Raw genomic sequence first — 20483 nt, forward strand, 5'->3', positions numbered from 1 at the left:
AATTATGAAAGAGGTTTAAAAAGTCACACTTATGAAATTGTTTTCTTTTTCTGTGTTGAAGATATACTCAGCTCACATTTCATACCGATCTCTAAACTTAAGTAAAAATAATGCTTTCTCTTGCATCTTCTTTCCAGAAACCTATATTGAGCAACAGCTATGGGTGAGGTGTTATGTTGGATAATACAAACATGTTGGAGAATGAGTTCCTGCCTCAGGTTTGGTAGGGAAGGCAGACATCAAGGAAATGACTACGCCAATAGTTGACTGCAACTGGGAGTTGCTAACCTAGTCTGAGGCATCACAGAAGATTTCTTAGAGAGAGTAACATCTAGGTTCATAAAACAATAGAACTACTAAAATGAAATTGAGTTTCAATTTTGTTGCCAACATAATCTTAATGTGCAGATTTTCAGAGTATAGATCAAACAAAACTCTTTGAAAATAATCTGGTACTTGTAGAGGATAAAGCATTTGTGTTCCTCTAGCTCAACTTTATGGAAATAGATCCAGCACTAAAAATAAACGGCAACAATGACTTTTCAGGGAAACCAGAACTCTATGTCCCTAATAAGGATTCATATGTAATTTATGGATGTGAAGAAAACATCATTGAATCAATCAGTCAATGAGTTACAGTGACAATGCCATTAAGCAATGCACTTTGGAGAAGACCATGGTGGCACCTCACAAATACATAATACAAATTTATACTAAATATAGTTTTCATACAACTCTACTTATAGAGTGCACATAACATTAATTTATGACCCATACATTTTTATAAATAACATTTCAACAAATATTTTATTTATAATGCATTTTGAACACTAAAATTTTGCTCAACTACAGAGAGTTCAGCAATAGTTTATCATTTACACTGTTGAGAGCTAGAGATTGAGTACAGAAAACAGGCAAAAACATTATGCATTTTTTGTCAACTTGCTTCTAATGGTCATAAGAAAATTAATGCATTTGCACTATAGTTTTCATAAAGAGACATAATGTCATCACAAAGGGTTTTAGTTTGAGGAAAGGTTTTTATGATAAGCTATTATTTACATGGGTATGAATAACAAAAATTGAAATCAAACAATGATGTATGGAATGAATTATTTTTCATTTTTTATTACATTTCCCACATATCCTATTTTACTTCACATGAGATCAGGTGATAATAATTATAATAGCTATCTATTTATTAATGAGGCATGCCTCTTCTCTAGTCCTATTGTTTCATTTTGAGGATGGAGCCGCACTGATATTGCAGATTATTTTTCTGATTGGAAATTGGGGAAAATAACTGGGGATTCTTGGCCCATTTTTTATCTTAGAAACTAGAAAACACAAATGCTTTGCTGTTCTTTCATGCGATGAGTCTTGCCCAGGCAGCTCTCCCCATTTCCTGTCTTATTGGGAGGCCCACCCTCATTCAGAATCACCTGTGTCTGCAAGGGTAAGCCCACCCAATTTGAGTTTCAGTTAGCAGACTTATTTAGCTTTCACACTAAATTAAATGCTCCAACATTACCTTTACATGTAACACTGGTGATGATTTAGCAGGATCTGCCATTCCCGTGTTTTATTTATTTATCAGTTTTATAACCCCAAGTGGGTAAATGAGTTGCCTTTTCAGGAACCCTTACTCCAATATTTATTGAATATTTATTATATATTAACCATGTAGTAAAGATTTGACATTTGTTACTTAATCATGAAAACCCTACAAAGTAATTACTAGAATTATGTTTAATATTAGCAATGTTTATGCTTAGCAATGAAACATAAAATCAGCTTAGCACAGTGTTTTGTACATAGGATATGCTCAATAAATACTTGTATTTACCAATGGCTATGACAACATAATTAGCAATTATTCATACCTCCTGTTTTACCCAACACTCAGGAAGCTCACAATCTTACAGGTCCTGCAGTTAACTGAGCTAAGACTTGTTCTTATTTATCCTCATAATCTCACCAGCTAGAAAAAGGCTTTCATGAGAGTAAATGTTTTATAAGCATGTGTTGAATTTATATTTAATAGCAGAAAACATACCAGTTTGTCAATAGTGACAAGATTTATGTTAGCATTAAATTCTAAGTGAAACCACATCAATGGATCCCTCCAGAATGGATATAACTGACAAAATACAGAATTTCAAACAGTGGTATTGTAGATGATGACAAATTAACTTTAAAAATTTTAAATACTTAATTGCAATAAAAACTGAAGACAATATAAAATCAGAATTTAATAAAGGTAGCCATGCCAGGTGCTATTTTCAGTATTTAACTTGACACAGTAATAGAACTAGAAAAACACCCTAGAATGAATGGTTGAAATTCCATTTATTCTTTACATCAGTCATTCTACAACTATTCAGAGAACAAAAGAGAAGGGTACAGAATTTATAACCTAACATTATAAGACTGTCACATAAACAAGTAATCATAATAATGTGATGAGGACTATCAGAGGGGAAGTTCAGAGTGTGATAAACTACAATACCCTAAGCTTGGAATGCTGAGGGAGGCTTCTGGGAAGAAGTGACAAGTAACCTAAAAAGACACAGAATGAGTAGGAGCAACCTAAGAGGACAGGATAGGGAAAACTTTGAGGTAGAGGGAACTAAAATGTGCCAAAAAGCTCAGAGTTAAGCAAGTGTATGGTATGTCTGGGGAGCTAAAAGAAAGTTAAAATGTGTGAAGTGTAGTGGGCAAGGAACTTACAGAGAACAAGATTATAAAGGGCCACCCTAAGCAGTTTCAACTTTGTCCTAAAGATAATAGGAAGCCTTGCAAGATTTTATGCCTAGAATATCATAATACCTTTGCATTTTTGCATAATCATTTCAACTTCAGAATGTCACCATTACTTATAGAATGGAAACCACTGTCAAGATGTGAAGCAGGGGGAACAGTTAGAAAACTGTTCTGGTGGTCCAAGGAATATAGATGATGGTAGCTTGAACATGGATAGTGACATATAGGCTGAGAGAGTTAGAATCATTTGAGATCAACTTCACAGATTCAAAGTAACAAGGCTTATTGAATATTTGCTTGGGGAAGGGTAAGAGAGGGGGAGATGCCAATAACGACATCCAGGGATTTGAGGAGTAACAACTGGGTAGATGGTAGTAGAATCTACTACCAGCAGAAACAAAGGAGGCATTGGTGCTGGGGGAATATGACAGCTGAAGTTTTGGACATGTCCACAGAACATTCAAGTGAAAATGTCTAGTAGGAGTAGTATAGGAAAGTAGTAGTAATATTTTTCACTTACACTCAATCCTTCTTTTGGTAAGAACTGGATAATAGTTATTTCAAACCACGGTTCAGTCTAATGCAGTTAGGACTAGTTGTGCTATTTATTGAAGCAAGATTCATACGCTTTTAACACAAGACAGCAACAGGAGTTGAAATTCTGCTATGGCAATTACTGAGCTTGAAATGTGCTCCTTCCTAGACTCAAGTACTTAGTACAATGTTTCTCCCCAAAGAATCATTTGTATCTCAAGTCCTGGGAGTAGTATAACGTCAGAAACCTAAGATTCCGTGATAAGAAGAATGGAAGAAGGAGACCAATATTGATCACTTTGACGGTGAATAGCATGTCTCATGCTGTATAAAAAGGAGGAGTCATTTTAAGTTACTGACACTGACTTTTGAAGATTTTAGTACTTTCTCATTCAGATGTAAAAAATTAAAAACAAACAAACAAACAAAAAAAAACCTTCCCCAGCAATACCGAAGGAATGATAGCAAGGTTTGTTTAAATATTAATTCCAAAGCCCACAAACTGTCCATTGAGGGATTATTTCAAAAACAATGGGGTAGTTTCTCTTGCTCAGATAACCTCCTAATTTTTAAAATGTATGCATAAGCCATTTAATATTCATTTTCATATAAAATTTACAAATATAATATCAGAACAAAAAAGATATATTATTAGGTTTTAGACTTTACTCAAATGATTTATGTAAAACAGTATTTATAAAATACTCATTAGTTAAATATCTGATATCTAATGGTAGAAAATAACCATTAGCAATTTGAGGTTACATTTTGAATTAAATATGGCTATGTTTGATACAGCTCACACTGACCTTTTAACTGTCTCATTTTGTGTCTCATGGTGTTTAGATCAGCCAAAATTCTGTCCTTTTTAAGCCAGTTCTGTTTCTCTAATTTTTTTGCTTTCTGCAAAGCTAGAATAATAAAAATACAAGATATTTTATCAACAGTAATTTATCATTCACACCAATAATTTATAAAGAACTTTCTGCTCAAACAAATAGATTCAATTAGAAACAAGTAATTAAAAGGTAAGGGTCATTAAAAGAAACCTCATTTGAAAGATGACAGGGCTTAAGGCGTTTCTTTATGGAGTGGAGGGGTAAAAAAAGAAAAAGAACAATGCTGTTTTATTGTATAGATTTACCATATGCAATAGCCATATTTCATTTTCCACTTCCATAAACTATTTGGAGGTGATGAAAGCCTGGCTTGGAACCATTCATTTTTTAAACATCCACCTACTGCCTAAAGGGTGCAATTCTTAAAAATGAAAACGTGCAGACAGGTCGTCCTCAGTGTGAATTAAACTCATTTGTTATTTTCTAATGTATACCATTATTCTCAGTCTTATAGACCAAGGATCTCTTTATCAAGTAAATTAGACATTTTTCCACACAGAATACTCCATTCTAGTATGAAAAAAACAGGCAAATGTGCAAATATGAAAGCATTGCTATCCTTGTGCACATATTAATTGATGAACGTTCTATTCTTTGTATAAACGTGATGTTATTATGTTGATATTATACACATTTAATTCATTTTCTTATGATGGCATAAAATGTATTTCTCTCTTCCTTCACACACTTGCTTGAAAGAAAGTAAAAACTAAACACTCACCACTTGGAAGTAGAAATGGTTCACCACAAGATACCCAGATGGCAATAGGATTTCTGAGGATGAGGGTAAGCAAAGACTCATCTATATCATCCAAACTATCAGATGTCACAGATTTTGGAAATAATCTGTTTTTCACTTTCATTCTTGGGTTTTCTGGTGGAAAAATGACACATTTATCATTGTTCAATAAACAATGAATAAATTTGCTTTCTGAATTTGTTTATTCAAAATATTTTTTTATTCATTAGTGACTTAACTTGAGTTAAACAGGCAATGCCAGAATTGGAGGCTGATGTATAAATTTGGTCAGAAACTTCATATACAACCAAAAAAATTAAACTAATAAGTACCTATGCAACAATCTTACATGTTCTTCACATGTACCCCAAAACCTAAACTGTAATTAAAAAAAAAAGAAAGCGAAAAGATTGTAAATATATGTTTTAATTTATTTCTGACACATCATCTTGTTCTGAAAGAAATTTGAGGTGGCTTACCAAAATACCTACTCCGAAATGGAAAAAAAACAGATAAGAAAATCAAGTACAGGGAAAAAGGTATATGGGAATAGACTAAAGGCAGGAATAAGGTACCTCAGTGTTCTTATATTTTAAATGAATATTAATATCTCATTCTGCTGTTTCTTTTTTTAAAAGAAAAAACTAACATGCTTAGAGGAAATAGTGTTTGGCCTATTTACTCTGATGACCATCCAATAAATGTTAGATATTATTTTTATTGTTAAACAGATATAAATACCACCCTGTTTTGACTTGCCAGAGATAAAGCAAAATTTGGGCTCTGCGCTTCCTAATGGCCAAAGCAAAGAGAAAAATATAATTTCCAGTTTCATATGGCCCACATGTAGTGAGAAATTTTTTAGAAAATGTACTTTTCCTGATTCGTAGATCTGAGGAAAATTCATTTAAAGGTCCTCATAAAGAGGTTATTCATGATATAGCTAACAATATCCTACAATAGAAAATTAATATATATTGAGAATTTACTGTATACTTGGTATTCTACTAAGGCCTATACACACATAGTCTCATGTGATTCTCAAAATGATACTCTGAGACTCTGAGTTAGGCCTTATTATCAGTCCTCTTTTACAAATATGGTAACTGAGCTTTAGTGACATAGCTGGGTGGTGGCAGAGCCAGGATTAGAATCCAGGCCATCTGCCAATGAAGCCTGTGCTCTTAACCACTGCCTGCATACTAAGCAATATGTTGAATTCTGACCAACAGCTGTTTCTTTAAAGTTCCTTAATGCAAACTGATGGCATAACACCAAGCCACAATTCCATAAAGGGGGCAGCCTACTGATGGCCTTGCCTAATTTAAGAATACCCTTTAGAGTATAAGAAGGAAGAGATGGAATCAAAAGAATACTCTTTTGATAGTCCTACATGAATAACATTACTCTAACCAGGCTTTAAATAAGAATTTAAAGAAGAGTGTTTGAAGTTACAATTTTATAAAACCTGAAGTTCAGATATTCTATATGCCAAATAAAGTCAGAAATATGCTTCAGCAATCAGCTATGCATTAAATGTTCACATAAATATTTCTTAAAATTCATTTGAAGACAAAATAAGTAATGTCCTATACACAAACATGGTAAGTAATTTCACTGAATGTTTAGTAAGTATCAACCAGGCACTGTTCTAAGTTATGTGTGTGTGTGTGTGTGTGTGTGTGTGTGTGTGTACATAAATATAAATACATACACACATGCATATATATTCTTATGAGTATACAGTCACACTTATGAGGATGGAATGAATATATTCATGATGACCAGATAAATACAAATATTGAAAATATAGATTTATTTGTGAAATATAGATATATTTGCTCTGGTTTGAATGTATCATCTCCAAAACTATGGTGTTAAACTTAATGGCCAATGTAATGATATTAAGGGAGACAGAAACTTTAAGATGTGATTAGATCATAAGAGCTCTTTTTCTTGGGAATGGAATTAAGGCCCTTGTGAAAGAGGCTTCATGCAGTGCTGGGCTCTTTTGCCCTTTCTACTTTCCATTGTGTGAGGACAAAGCATTCTTCCCCTATAGAGAATGTAACCCTCACCGGACAACCAGATCTACCATTGTCTTGGTCTTGGACTTCCCAACCTCCAGAATTGTGAGAAACAAAGTTTTGTTCTTTATAAATTAACCAGTCTGTGGCATTCTGTTACAGCAACACTAATGGACTAAGACAGTGTTATATATATAATGGAGACATATTAAATATATATATATACACACACATATGTATATACACACACACATATATATGTATATGTATATGTGTGCGTGTATATATATCCATGAAGTAATTGGTTATTTACAAATAGTAAAATATATAAAGTTTATGTAAAAATTTAAAATAGTAAAATATAGGTAAAAACGTATCCCAGCTTTATAAATAAGAAAATTGGAATATAAGAGTAGTTAAAATGCTTACCCAAAACCATTGAGCTAGCAAGTGACAAAGCTGGGATTTGAATCCAGGTATTCTGGCTCCAAAACCCAAGTTCTTAACTTCTAAATTATGCCTCTCAATACAACCGTGGAAATCTTATACTGAGAAAACTCTACTGAATCACTACTACCAAGACTTGCTTTTATTTAGCAGTGTTGTTTGGGACTCACACAGTCACTGCCCTCAAACTGCAAATAGTCTAATAAGACCACACAGCTACAAACAGATTATTATCATGCAATGTGCCCAAAAATGCAATAGATGGACATTGACTAGAGCTTCTGGGAGATAGTAAAAAGTGACAGAGGTGACAGAGACAGGGCAGGAGAGTTGAAGGATAGTAGAAGCATAGAGAGGACACCTTCTCTTCTAATAGTAGCAAGAGATTTCCATTGATCCAGCCCCAATTTCTTAAGTGGCCTCCAGTTGGTTTTGGTTCTGAGTAAGAACAAAACATGATTATGTTTCATAAAGCTGATTAACTGTCAAACATATTTTATTAATTCTATGTAATTAATTTATTGTTTCAGTGCCAAAATCAAAATTTGCATGAATTTTAAATTTTTCTTATAATTCTGCAAGGTAAAAACAACATGACAATTTCAGTGACACTCTTGGAGTCACAAAAGTAGCTTCCTATGATTTTGAATTCCAAAAAAAGTGGCTAAATGAAATAATCATGTTTAACATTTTCATGATCAAGCACAAATGGAATCAGCTAAATGCTGTATAATGTAGCCAACCTTCCATACTTTCAACCACTATCTGTTCTTTTCCAACAGAAGCCACATCTTGCTTTTGTTTATCGGAGTCTGTCTGGAGAAAGGATTCTTCTAGAGCCCATAAAACCAAATCACGCAAGGTAAAGATTTGGGTTCCATCTTTGGTATATACTTTGGAGGCTGCTCTGGAAAGCCCAAGTTGCTCCGTGCATTCTGTAAGAAGCTAGATAACACAGGCAGTAAGAATCTGATAGGCAAAGGTGAAAGAAATGGGAATAATCATTAAGAGTTTGTCATTCTAAAAGTCTGAAGAAAATCATTGAATTTGAGTAAACAGAAAGCTGAATTACTACTGATCTGGATCTTTGATTAGAGTATTTTCGATATTAGACTGTCCTACCAAATATCACAACATAGTTCAATCCAGCTGTAAATTTCCGAGCTCCAAAAATTTAACACGGCAGCTGACATATATTAATACATTTCAGCATCAGAATATTTTCTAAGAGATGTTCAACTTAAAAATTCACTTTCAATTTCGTTGCTTTATAAGGTATATAATTGTTGTAACTTTATACTGATAAACTGCTTTAAAATAAGTAGTTAACCTTCAAACCAAGAACTGACAGATATTTTTACCTTCCTTTTACAGATTGAAAAACAGGATGAAAGATTGAAAAACAGGATGAAAGATTGAAATTTTTGCCCAAAGGAAAGCTAACTGTGGATCTCTGGGTGAATCTTGGAGTCACTAACATCTGTACTTTGCTTAGTCTATTGAACAACAATACCTAATTTTTAAAACATTATTCTCAACCAAAAAGGTGAGGGAATAGATATGGGTGCTTGCAAGGAAGTCTGCAGGGTAACTCCATATCATGTCAATCATCACTTGTAAAATACATTGTTAAAGGCACTGGCCAGAATAAATAGACAAGAATCACTAAGTAGTGCAAAGACAAAGCTGGTTTTGGGCATTCTGGGTTCTCCTCTCTTCCCATGACTATGGGGAGCAGCTTGAAAGGTAGACCATTTAGTTCCTCCTAACACAACCCCTGATTCCCCAATTTGAAAATGAAATGAAACATCCTATCAACAAATAAATGCCCAGATGTTCCAGATGATGAATGCAATGTGCCCACAAATGCAATACATGGCATCTCTTGGATGATTCAGATGACATGCAACTTGAAGCTGGCATGAGAAACAAGAAAGAAAAGGCATTCAGTCCATCACAAGAAGGAAGAAAATCTAGCACCTTTGTTTTCCTCTCCCTTGTAGATATCTACTCAGGAGCCAATCAAAAACTGTAATGTCATTTCTAATTTTTCTAAGTCTGTATCCACAGACATACAATCAAATAAATGTCATTAAGTAAACAGAGATCTTGATCTCATCAGCTTAAATTGGTGAATCTGGCCAGGGATACTTATCACTCAATCTCACTGCTTTTTCTTCTCAGAAGAATTGCCATTATCATTACCTCTGAAGATGCAAGCAGCATTTAAGTGATAGCCACTTACCATGGGAAATGTTCCAGCCACAATTAACTTCCCATTATGATATTCATCCCCATTTTTGTATGCAATTATTTTCACTGCCTTCTGGCGCATGGCTGCTATGCCACTGTGAGATGCAGCTTGTGTGCAGGTCTTCATCCGTAAAGACAATAGACGTGCTTGGTAATAACTTAGAGTTTTTTCAGCCTCGTCGCACGATAAATCAACCTAATTTATTTTTTAAAATAAATTGAACATTTACTCAAACTTTCTTGTTTTAGTTTGCTATACTTCAGTCTCTTAATTTAATAAATGTGTGTATACATGTGTGATGTCTAAATTTTGCAATGCTCTCTTCATGTGTCACAGATATTGAATACTAGAGTTGGAAGGATATTGGATCCAAATTCCTCAGTTCCCTCTCAGACCTGTCACTGAGTCACTAGGTGATTCTGGGCATCTGGCTTTTGTTTCTGGCATTGTCTTGTTTTTGTTTGTTTGTTTGTGTTTTGCTTTCTCTCTGCCATGGCCAGAGAGAGCTTGAATTAAATTAATAATACACTAACATTATAGACAGCCTCTAAATTTTTAACTTTAGAATGATTCCACCATATGGTGGAAGATGTTTATGAATGAGGAGGGGAATGTGTGTAGCTTTAGCCAGTTGGTAGTAAGGGTGGTGAACACTCTTCCCCTTTTCATCACAACCTAGGACGCTGCCCTGAGGGCAAAGCTCTGTCTGAAATTCTGTAGCATTGGGGATTTTTTCCTACCAGCTCCTCACCACCTCTTTAACATTATCTCACTATCTTCAAAGCAAATCAGACGCCTTCAGGTTTCCCAGAGAACTGACTTCCTTTCTCCTTCAGAGCTATTGCTTCTGCTGATATTTTTTGTAACCCCAATGTGTATCAGGATTCGGAAAGGGAGGGGGGTGATCTGGAGATGGGATGAGCAAGCCCTGAAGAGCACACCAGGCTGGAAGATATTCCACCTTTTAGGAATCACTCCTTTTTTTTTCAGGTGTGGAAGTTCCCTTAGTTATTTTTATTTGTAAAGTTGAAAGGGAGGGTTTTTGTTTTTTTTAATGGTAACACTTTAAGGTTACAGGAAAGTGGTAGAGGTTTTTTTTTCCCCTCCATGAGCTCTAAACACTATTAGACATGGATGTGTGAATTCAGGCACCCAACCTGAACAGTCATTAACAACAACACATCCAATTCCCCCTGAAATGTTCCATACTAGTAAAAAAGAAGTTTTTTCCTGTAGATATAGGCAAAAAGCTATTCCACGAAGTAAAGATTTGCAGTGACTTCCTCACCTAAAAGCAACACTGAGAACAGTGAAATGTGTCAGTAAATGATTAAAGCTGCAGAAGTGCCCAATTAACTTCAAAGAGTGTATTGAACTATTAATAGACAATGCATTTTAAATTACAATGAGGAAGAGGAAATCAATGCAAGTAGAATGGTAAAGGTGCATCTGAGGAAGATGAATTGGATAAGTGGAAATGAACTTGAGTGCAAGGCAGATAATGAATGCATCAAAGTTTCCAAATTGTTGCCATACGTGCATTGGTAGAGCTCAGATCATTACATACCTCAGCCACATTGATGACCTTGAACGGCCCTTGTAAGGAGGGCTTTTGGGTCTTGGAGCCTGAAACACAGAGGAATGTAACCCCTGGAAGCAATTGTTTCAGTCCCTTCTCTGTTCTCATGGATTGTCCACAAGCCAAGCAGAGCATAGTTTTTCTCTTTCCATCGGGTGAGAGATAATAGTATCCCTAAAATGGGAGACAGAGATACCTTTATATAGGAGCATCTAAATTGTTATAGCATTGCTGTAGAACATTTTTCAAAATAAATATAGCACTTTCAACATCCCAAAATGCTAAATTTAAAATCCCAACAGAGGCATTATTTTGTTCCCATATATATGTGTGTATGTGTGTGTGTGTATACACACACACACACACAAATATATGCATGTATGTATGTATGTATGTATGTATGTATATTTTAAAGTATTTCCAAATTCTGTAATGACAATTCAAACCAATGAATATAAACTGTGTGCAAAATCAGTTTCTTGGAGGAATGGCCAGCTCCAGATTTGGGGCAAGAAATACACAAGATAAGCAAGGGATATCTTGTGCCCTGAAAGAAAAGAAGCCATCATCATGTTCAAAAGACATAGGAGCCAGGAGCCTCTACTGCTCCAAAATGGGATAATTATGGAGCAACAAAAAGAATGATAACTAAAACACTTTGAAAATATTTATAAAATCCTATGAGTGTATAATGATACTAACAATATAAGTAAAAACAAATAAACAAAATCCAAGTAAATAAAAACAAAACTATTTCCAATCAGGAAGTAGAATCTCTTTCTCCTTTACTTCTTGCCTTGAATCTGGGAAGGGCCATGAGACTTGATTTAGCCAACATAGCACTAGCAAATGTGATGCAAGCAGATGCATAAGAAGTGCTTTCACAATGGAGCTTGTTCTTTTTTGGCTGCCATTGAAACCCTGAGACTACAATGTGAACCGACTTGAGGTAACCTGCTGGAGAAGACATGTAGTCCAAGAACCAATTTTCCCAGCTAACAGCCTGCCAATCACCAGACAGCTGAGGGATGCCATCTTTGACCATCCAGTCCTCATAAAAACACCCAACTACTAAAGAACCACCAGATGACTGTAGCCACATGAGTGACCTGGGACGAGACCAGCAGAACTACCCAGCTGACTGCAGCTCAAATTGCTGGCCCACAAAGCAAAAAATGAGTTTTTTGTTTAAGCCACTAAATTTTCAGGGGTTTTGTTACACTGAGATAGGTAAGTGAAATCAATAGAAAGACTTAGGCATTGATCCTACATTCCCTTACAAACCATATTTTTGAGTAGTCAAATATTGAATTAATGAGGTAAATTTCTTCCTTCTATTAAAAGTTTAGTTGATCAATGTAGGAAAATATGGTAGAATTAGACAAGATTGACCCTTTTGAAACAAGAGGGCAATGTTAAATGAAATGTCATTGGGGAATTGTTAAACATGAAATCAGGTTGTAAACACCTGAACCTACTCAAAACATCAGGACTAAAAATGGAAAACCCACACATTGCTTGTGTGAGTGATAAATAGGAAACATGTAGGAAAACCTATGAAGATTCTGGCCAAAAAAAAGTTAAACATGAATCTAATTACAACTATAGGACTCAATTCCATTTACAGAAATTATGGGCGTGGGGAAACAAGTCAAAAGATGCCATAAAGAAGAAAGTAAACAAATTCAATTAAGGGGCATTCAATATGACAATGGAGCCAGACTATGCAGCTGAGTGTCATATGGAGACCTTATTTGAATCTTGACACCAACCAAAAAACCATAAGAAAAATTTAGGGCAACCTGGGAAATTTGATTAAGGACAGGGTATTAGATGGCCAAAGAATTCTTGTTAATCTTATTAGCTGTGATAATGGCATGGTGATTGTGCCAAAAAATGTCCAAAATTTTTGGAAGTATGTGTCTAATATGGAGGTTAAATAGTATAATGTCTGGGGTTGGCAAACATGGAAAAACCTAGATAATAGTTAATTATGAATGATGGTAAATGAAGACTTATTGTTCTAGTCTCTCTACTTTGGAATATGTATGAAAATTTTCATATTAAAAATTTTAAGAATATTAGATTAATATAAACTATATAATTTTTTTTCCACAATTTTCCTTCATTCTTTCCTACCAGAATCAGAGTCTGAGTGATTTCACTCAAAAATCAGCATTCAACTTACATGAACACAAAGTTTTCTAGGGAAAAAAAAATTCATTTTATTAAATTACTCTTTTACCCTATTTTTATCTTTGAGAGGAAGGGACCACTTACTGGTTGATCAATGTTTTCTTCTTTAATTATAGATGATGTACAAACACCAGCATAATTTGCTGATGTGATTTCCTTATCCAAGGCAGTGCTATGAAAGGCCCCAAGTGCTTTTATGTTTTTCATGTAATGCCACTTTTGATTGGCAGCTCCATTGTTGTATGGTTTGTATTTCTGAAAAAAGAGGCAAAATATGGAGTCAAGTGAGTTCATGAGAGGGTTATAGTATCTTGTTTTTCATTGCATAAATCCAGAAAGTACAGCTAATTATTCATAATCACACCATGCAGTGACGACTACTACTCTTGAAATTTTAGTGATTAGATAAGAAATCTTCTTTGTATTTATAAATATGCATTCTTTGATTTACAAAAATAGAACAATAAAATGCATACAATTTGGTAACTGCAGGTCTTTTTCTTAACAATATTCCCTGAACCTTTTTCTAGCATCTTGTAAAAATACATACCGTTTCATTTTAGGGATATTTTACTAATCTTCAATAGTTAAACATATAGGCTCTTTCTCAAACTTTATTTAAAATGAACAAATAGTGTAAATAAATATTTGCGTAAATCCATGATAATTTTTTAGGACAAATTTCTAGAAGTAGAGTTGCTGATAAAAAAATCATTTTAAAGATTATGATATATCAAAATGCTTTCTAGAGACATTATTTTGCCTTGCACTTCTACCAATAGTAAACTAAATGACCCATTTTTCTTACATTCTTGAAAAAAAATGGGCAATACTTCCAAAACACAAATATAATAAATTAAAAAACAGTACCTTGCTGATATTTTAATTTACATTTCACTGATTATCAAAGAGGTTATCTTTTAAGTACATTCAGTTAATTACATAATAAAACAATATATTTATTCTAATTATGATAGTTGGCTCAAGTACAAATAAAGAAATAGTTTCACTTTAACAGAACTTAAACCCATAGATTAGTTCTAACTAAATATATCATAACACCTCAAGCAACTTTTATAATTAATAACATCTACTTTACCAAGTGAAAGCTTAATAGAAAAGAAGAAAATAAATGAGTCCCAAGAATTGATTTAATGGGTCAGACAATAAAACCTCCCTCAGAGGTCTGGAAAACCAAAGACTATATTTTCAAGGACAGAAAAGGGTCTAGTAGCATTAACCCACCATGCTTCATTTTTATTATTTTACATGAACTTTAATATTTTCTCACAAACCAGTTGTTTCAATAAATACAACTCCAGCAACAAAAAATTCCTGAAAGGTTGAAATTACCTTGGGGTCAAATTATTTCTTATGAAATGGTAACCCTGGGAGAAATCATCCATATCTATAATTTTATGAAAACTATTAAGGTACTAAAATTTTATGTGTGTGAGGTTGTGTCTCACTGTGGTCCGTACTGGAGAGGCACCTGACAGAGAAGAACATAATGTTGTATGTACTCTATCTCCTGGAATAATTTCTTAGTCCATATTTATCATCAGGATAGAAGACTTAATTAAGCTTTGGTATTTGTCCAGATTGCTATGTCTCAATTTTGGATTCAGGGCTTGCAAAACAAGTTGCCTCATTGCTATTAAAAACATAGAATGAAACAAATGTTATTTGGAGGCAATCTATTCTGGTCAACAAGAGGATGGAAAACACTGTCGAGGACACAGAAAGTAAATGCAAAGCAGGAATGCTTCTATACTTTCTCTATTACCAGCAAGGAAAAGTACATATTCATCTAGGAATATTGATTATAAGCATGTGAGAATGACAGAAAAATGTGAAAAAAAAAAAAAAAAAAAAAAGATCTTCCTAGGTCTTTGTCCAAAACTCAAATGAAGCCAGACTTCTCTGGAGTCTCCAAAAATTGTCTGGCTGCTATAAGCATTTGCAACAGTGAATGAAAAGAGAATTTCAAATGGGTCGTTTAGTAGAATTAACATTGATGATCTTGCAACCTTCGGGAAGACCTCCCTTACTAGGTTCTTTCCCTCCAGTTGCCAAGGGCTTTGAAAAATTGAGGACTTGCATATGTTCCTGATGATCAAATTTAGGTGCATCTAATAGCCGTCCACCTGCCTGCAGCCACCACTGAGACCATAAGCGTCGTGAATGCTGTTGGGACAGTTTCTCATGCTTGCCATTGGGTTTGATTTAAGTAACTAGCATAGTGCCTGACATGAAGCAAGCCCACAATCACCATCTGTTGGATTAAACTAAATTAAGAGGTACATGAACATGTTCAATTTAAAATCTAGGCAGAATATCATAAATATTTTAACAACAACATTCAAGTAGGATTCTATGACAGTTTTTTTTTCTCCACTATAATAAGGAAGCATAAAGCTTTACTTAAATTTAATTAAAAGGCCATGACTAACCTTTAGCCATACATTCCTTACCTGGACAATAACTGGATAGCCACAAACTTCATTTCTAGTCTTGGTCATAGACACTGCCAACACAAGGTCAGGGTTATTCACCAGGTGAAATGTCCTTGGGAAAACAAGATTAGTCACATTACAAAGTAGCATGACCAGATTAGATCACCCTCTGTGCCACTTAGCAGTGTGTTGCCTCTCAGCTCCATGCATGCTCTGTAATAACGAATGTGAATCCTTTAAGAATTTCTCCCCTACAGTAAGTGTGACGTCAAGCTTTCTCAGTAGAGAGTGCTGGAAGAAGACTGCAGGATGAAGGGGCTCTCCTGCTCTTTCTGGCTGTGACATGGGGTCAGCAGTTGGGAGTGAGAATATCCAATGATGCTCTGCTCCAGCCAGGTGTCCAGGACACAGGTCTCCCGGCACCTTCACAGCCTGAGCTTGCCTATTGCTCCTTTGCTCACTGCCCTTTGGACAGGCAGTAAATTAGGGGATCTATACTCATGTGCATTACATATGTATATAATATATATCACTGACATGGACACCACATACTTCAGGCTTCCTAGGTGTACCAGCATCCCATTCCCTCTGCATGCTGGTGTACCCACTGCATCCCCTTATTTGTTCCAGAGGATTGCATCCTGCTCACGCAGTGTTAAGGTTTGAATGCCCCTTCAAAACTCATCTTGAAACTTAATTCCCAGTATGGCAGTATTAACAAGTGGAGTCTTTAAGAGGTGATTGGATCCAGAGGGCTCTGCCTAGATTAATTCATTCATAGATGAAAGGTATAATGGATTAATGGGTCATAATGAGAAATATTCTATTTTTTTTATTCTTATAAAAAAAACTAGTGGTTTTATAAGAAAAGGTATGTGACATGACGTTCTGTGCTATATGATGCCCTGTGCTGTATGATGACCTGTGCCATCTCAGGACTCTAGAGAGTCCCCAGCAGCAAGAAAACTCTCACTAGATGCAACCCTCAGCAGAACTTTCCAACCTCTAGAACTGTAGGAAATAAATTTCATTTCTTGTAAATTACCCAATTTCAGATATTCTCTTTTTTGTTTTTTGAGACAGAGTCTTGCTCTGTCACCCAGGCTGGAGTGCATGATCTCAACTCACTACAACCTCTACATCTCAGGCTCAAGTGATTCTTCTGCCTCAGCCTCCCGAATAACTGGGACTACAGGCATGTGCCACCACGCCTGGAAAAGTTTTTGATTTTTAGTAGAGACTGGGTTTCACCATGTTGGCCAGGCTGGTTTCAAATTCCTGACCTCAGGTGATCCTCCCACTTTGACCTCCCAAAGTGGTGGGATTACAGGTGTGAACCACCGTGTCCAGCCCAGTTTCAGGTATTCTGTTATAAGTAACAGAAAATAGACTAGACACCCAGCCACCACAGACAAGTTCTGGCCAGGCACACAGGCAAAATTTCTCTGCCATTCAGTGGAATAGAACCATGCATTTTCTAATGAGTCCTGAACCCCAGCATTGGGGAGGAGACCCCATTGCAAGTTTATCCTTTCTTAGGCAATCTCCCTCAGCCCTAGGGTGATATATATTATATACATATGTAATGCACATGAGTATATATCCCCTAATTTACTGCCTGGGTACAATATGGAGGGTAAAAAGAACGTGGCTAACATAAATGGAATTTTCTACTGAGTTCTACTACATAGTGTAACCCATGGTTCTCTAGGTTTCACTAACTTATCATAACAAATGGGTTCTAAAAGCCACCCATTTATATGAAAGAGAACAAAGGAATATGCTAAGGGAAACTGTGCAGTAAAGCTCAGAACTACTGCCACTGTGCAAACACACTTCTGCCATGGGATGTATATTCTTCTGAATCATGCTCACACCTAATCAACAAGACTTCTGCAAAACCTCTCTTGTCCAAGTCTATCTGGGTGTCCCTATATCGTGACTTGCACTCGTGAGCAAATCCTGTCCCACTGGGTCCCCTGATGCTCCACCTTTTCTCTCTGGACTCTGATGTTTCCAATGAGGGACCAACCAATCCAACATCTGCCTTCCACTAACTGGCTCCCTTTTCCGTGGCTTGACATGAGGAGCTCCCAAGATGACAAAGGTACAGAATATTCTGTAACGTGGGAGGTCTCTGAAAGAAACAGTCCTTCTCTTTTGTGTTACAGATGGTTAGATTTTCCAAGGCAGTGCTGCACATGACCCAATATTTCACAGAGTTTTAGGCAAACTTATCTTTTCTGTTTTCCCTTAAAGTCTTCTCCTTCTCCTTCTTTCTCCACAGCGGTCATAATGAAAGGGGGGAAAACACACACACACACACTGACAGACACTGAGCAAGATTCAGAACTAGTATTCTCTTCCAGCGACCAAGTATTCCTGGATCGAACTCGTTATGCACGGCTTTCTCTTGTCATAGGGTCACAGCTCTCATTCCCCATGCATGTCCACTCAAATCCATCAGCCATGCTCAAATTCCACTTTAGGTTTAAGCAGGGACCTCTACTATAATGCAAAAAACCAAGGCAGTAAGATATATTACTAAATACAATGTAGAAATGAGGAAACACTGGGATGTCAGCTCCATAAGGGTAAAGATTTTTTAATCTGTTTTGTTCTTTGTAAAGCAACAGCTCCTAAAACACTGCCCTCAGTAACCCTTGGCAGCTGAATGAATGAATTCTGGTTCCATATGGCAAACTATTCACAGAAACAAAAACCTGCTATCCTACCTCCACATCACAAAGGCAGCTTAGCCCAGGTGAATGGGCTAAAGAAACACTTTCACCAAGTCTATCTACACAGTTGGTTTTCCCGTCTTTTCTAACACCAGCCCAGCAGGTTTTCCTGGCTGGAGGCTTTGCTCATCTCCGTGAACAGAGTAAGACCAGCTCCTCTCCTGCCTACGCAGGGCCCACTGCTGCCGCCTGCTGAAGCTTGTGCAACCTCCCTCAATGCACTGATTCATAAGCCTTTTCATCGCAGACCTTTTGAGAATCCAGGGAAAATCACAGCTCTTTCCCAGAAAAAAATAAATTGCACAGATGCACAAACATACATTTTGTACACTATTTCAAGAGACTAAAGAGGCCCCTGGAGACTCACCATATCACACTATTGGTAGAATTTGAAGCAAACCAATCTAAAAAACAGAGGATTATTTTCTGTTTTGTTAGATTAAAGAGATGTTCAATATGCACCAAAAAGAAAGAGAAATGTGTAATCAATCAGCATGAACCTAACAGTTATCAATATTCTGCTATTCCTGTTTCATCAATTTCCCTCAATTTTTAATATTTTTATTTATAATAGAATGTCTTACAGCAAATCTAAGATAGCTTTTAATTTTATCCATAAATGCTACAATATGTATCCAACTTATCAGGACTTTTTAAAACATAACCATTAAACCATTGCACGCAAGAAAATTAATAAGACATCCTTAATGTCATCAGATAGCCAAGCTGTTTATATGTTGCCTGATTATCTCAAAAATAACTTTTTTACAGTATTGTAGTTGGTTTGAATTTGAATCCAGAACCAGATATTAAATTAGGTTGATATATTTGCTAAGAGAGAAATTAGTTTATACTGTGCGAGTGGAAACCACAAATTGGTTATTTTATGAAGGTGGAAGAAAGAGGGAAGGTGTGCATTGAGGGAAGGATGGGGAGTAAGTTAATGAAAAGTATCAAAAAACTTGAAAATTGGGGGCTTTTTAGAATTCTTTTTTTATTATATTTTAAGTTCTAGGGTACATGTGTGGAATGTGCAGGTTTGTTACATAGGCATACACATGCCATCTCTTCATTTCATAAAAATAAAATTAATGAGAGTTCAGTCTTGAGCCCAATGGCCAGATGAAACTGTGTATCCAGGAGATGACAGCAAACATTCCTTCTCTGAATCTGATTGTGGATAAATTGTATGTAGCTTACCTAGCATTTACATTTGATTTTATTCCCTTCCTCTTCTTTGGCTAAGATAAAGAATTATCAGCTAAGTTAAATAGAGGACCCATAACTCTTAAATAAAGTTCTGCTTGCTCTGTGTCATGCGAGACTTATTAGGCTCCTATTCACCTTTTGATATATTAAACCCACTTATGATGGGATTACCTGCTATCTTCCTTGTGTATCCAGCGCTGATGACTACTATCAGATTTCTTCTCCATCAAAACCACCTCCATGCCTGACCGGAGATTGGGACCATGAACACCCAAGACTAGGTGAGGAGCAGCATGGCTTATAATCTGCCCATCTCTGTATTCAAACTGCTGATGGCAAAGCTTGTGCAATTTACTATGCTTTGGTGAACAGCTGAGATAAAGAAACCTCCATTAGTGGCTGAAAAACGTCCCATGCACTTGATGTGCTAGAGATTGTGAGTTCTGTTGGTGAGAGCTCCACTGTGAACCAGGTTAACTTGAAATGACAGACCTTATCATTAGAATGACAGCAATGCTACTAGCACTGCACTTCTAAGCTGACATAAGAAGTAGAATTCTGAGCTTATTTTGTAACAGAACTAAATGTTTACCAGGAGAACATTTCAAAAATTCATTAGAAAAAAGAAAAGAACTTCAG

At 35.8% G+C, this 20483-nt stretch overlaps 1 protein-coding gene across 1 annotated transcript in view; it reads right to left on the bottom strand.

The window, feature by feature from the left end:
• LOC108316951 (doublecortin domain-containing protein 1) overlaps nucleotides 1–20483 on the bottom strand; it is a 61883-nt gene that overhangs the window by 16501 nt on the left and 24899 nt on the right. Inside the window, exons 7-14 of the mRNA XM_037745212.1 lie at nucleotides 20016–20216; nucleotides 15913–16006; nucleotides 13523–13693; nucleotides 11231–11416; nucleotides 9655–9858; nucleotides 8162–8354; nucleotides 4918–5070; nucleotides 4107–4208 (exon numbers count right to left, since the gene is read on the bottom strand). Of these exons, the coding sequence (XP_037601140.1) occupies nucleotides 4107–4208; nucleotides 4918–5070; nucleotides 8162–8354; nucleotides 9655–9858; nucleotides 11231–11416; nucleotides 13523–13693; nucleotides 15913–16006; nucleotides 20016–20216 (1304 nt within the window). The remainder of the gene's footprint in view (nucleotides 1–4106; nucleotides 4209–4917; nucleotides 5071–8161; nucleotides 8355–9654; nucleotides 9859–11230; nucleotides 11417–13522; nucleotides 13694–15912; nucleotides 16007–20015; nucleotides 20217–20483) is intronic.

Source organism: Cebus imitator, unplaced genomic scaffold (genome assembly GCF_001604975.1).
Source record: "Cebus imitator isolate Cc_AM_T3 unplaced genomic scaffold, Cebus_imitator-1.0 Scaffold195, whole genome shotgun sequence".
In the NCBI taxonomy this organism is placed as follows: Eukaryota; Metazoa; Chordata; class Mammalia; order Primates; family Cebidae; genus Cebus; species Cebus imitator.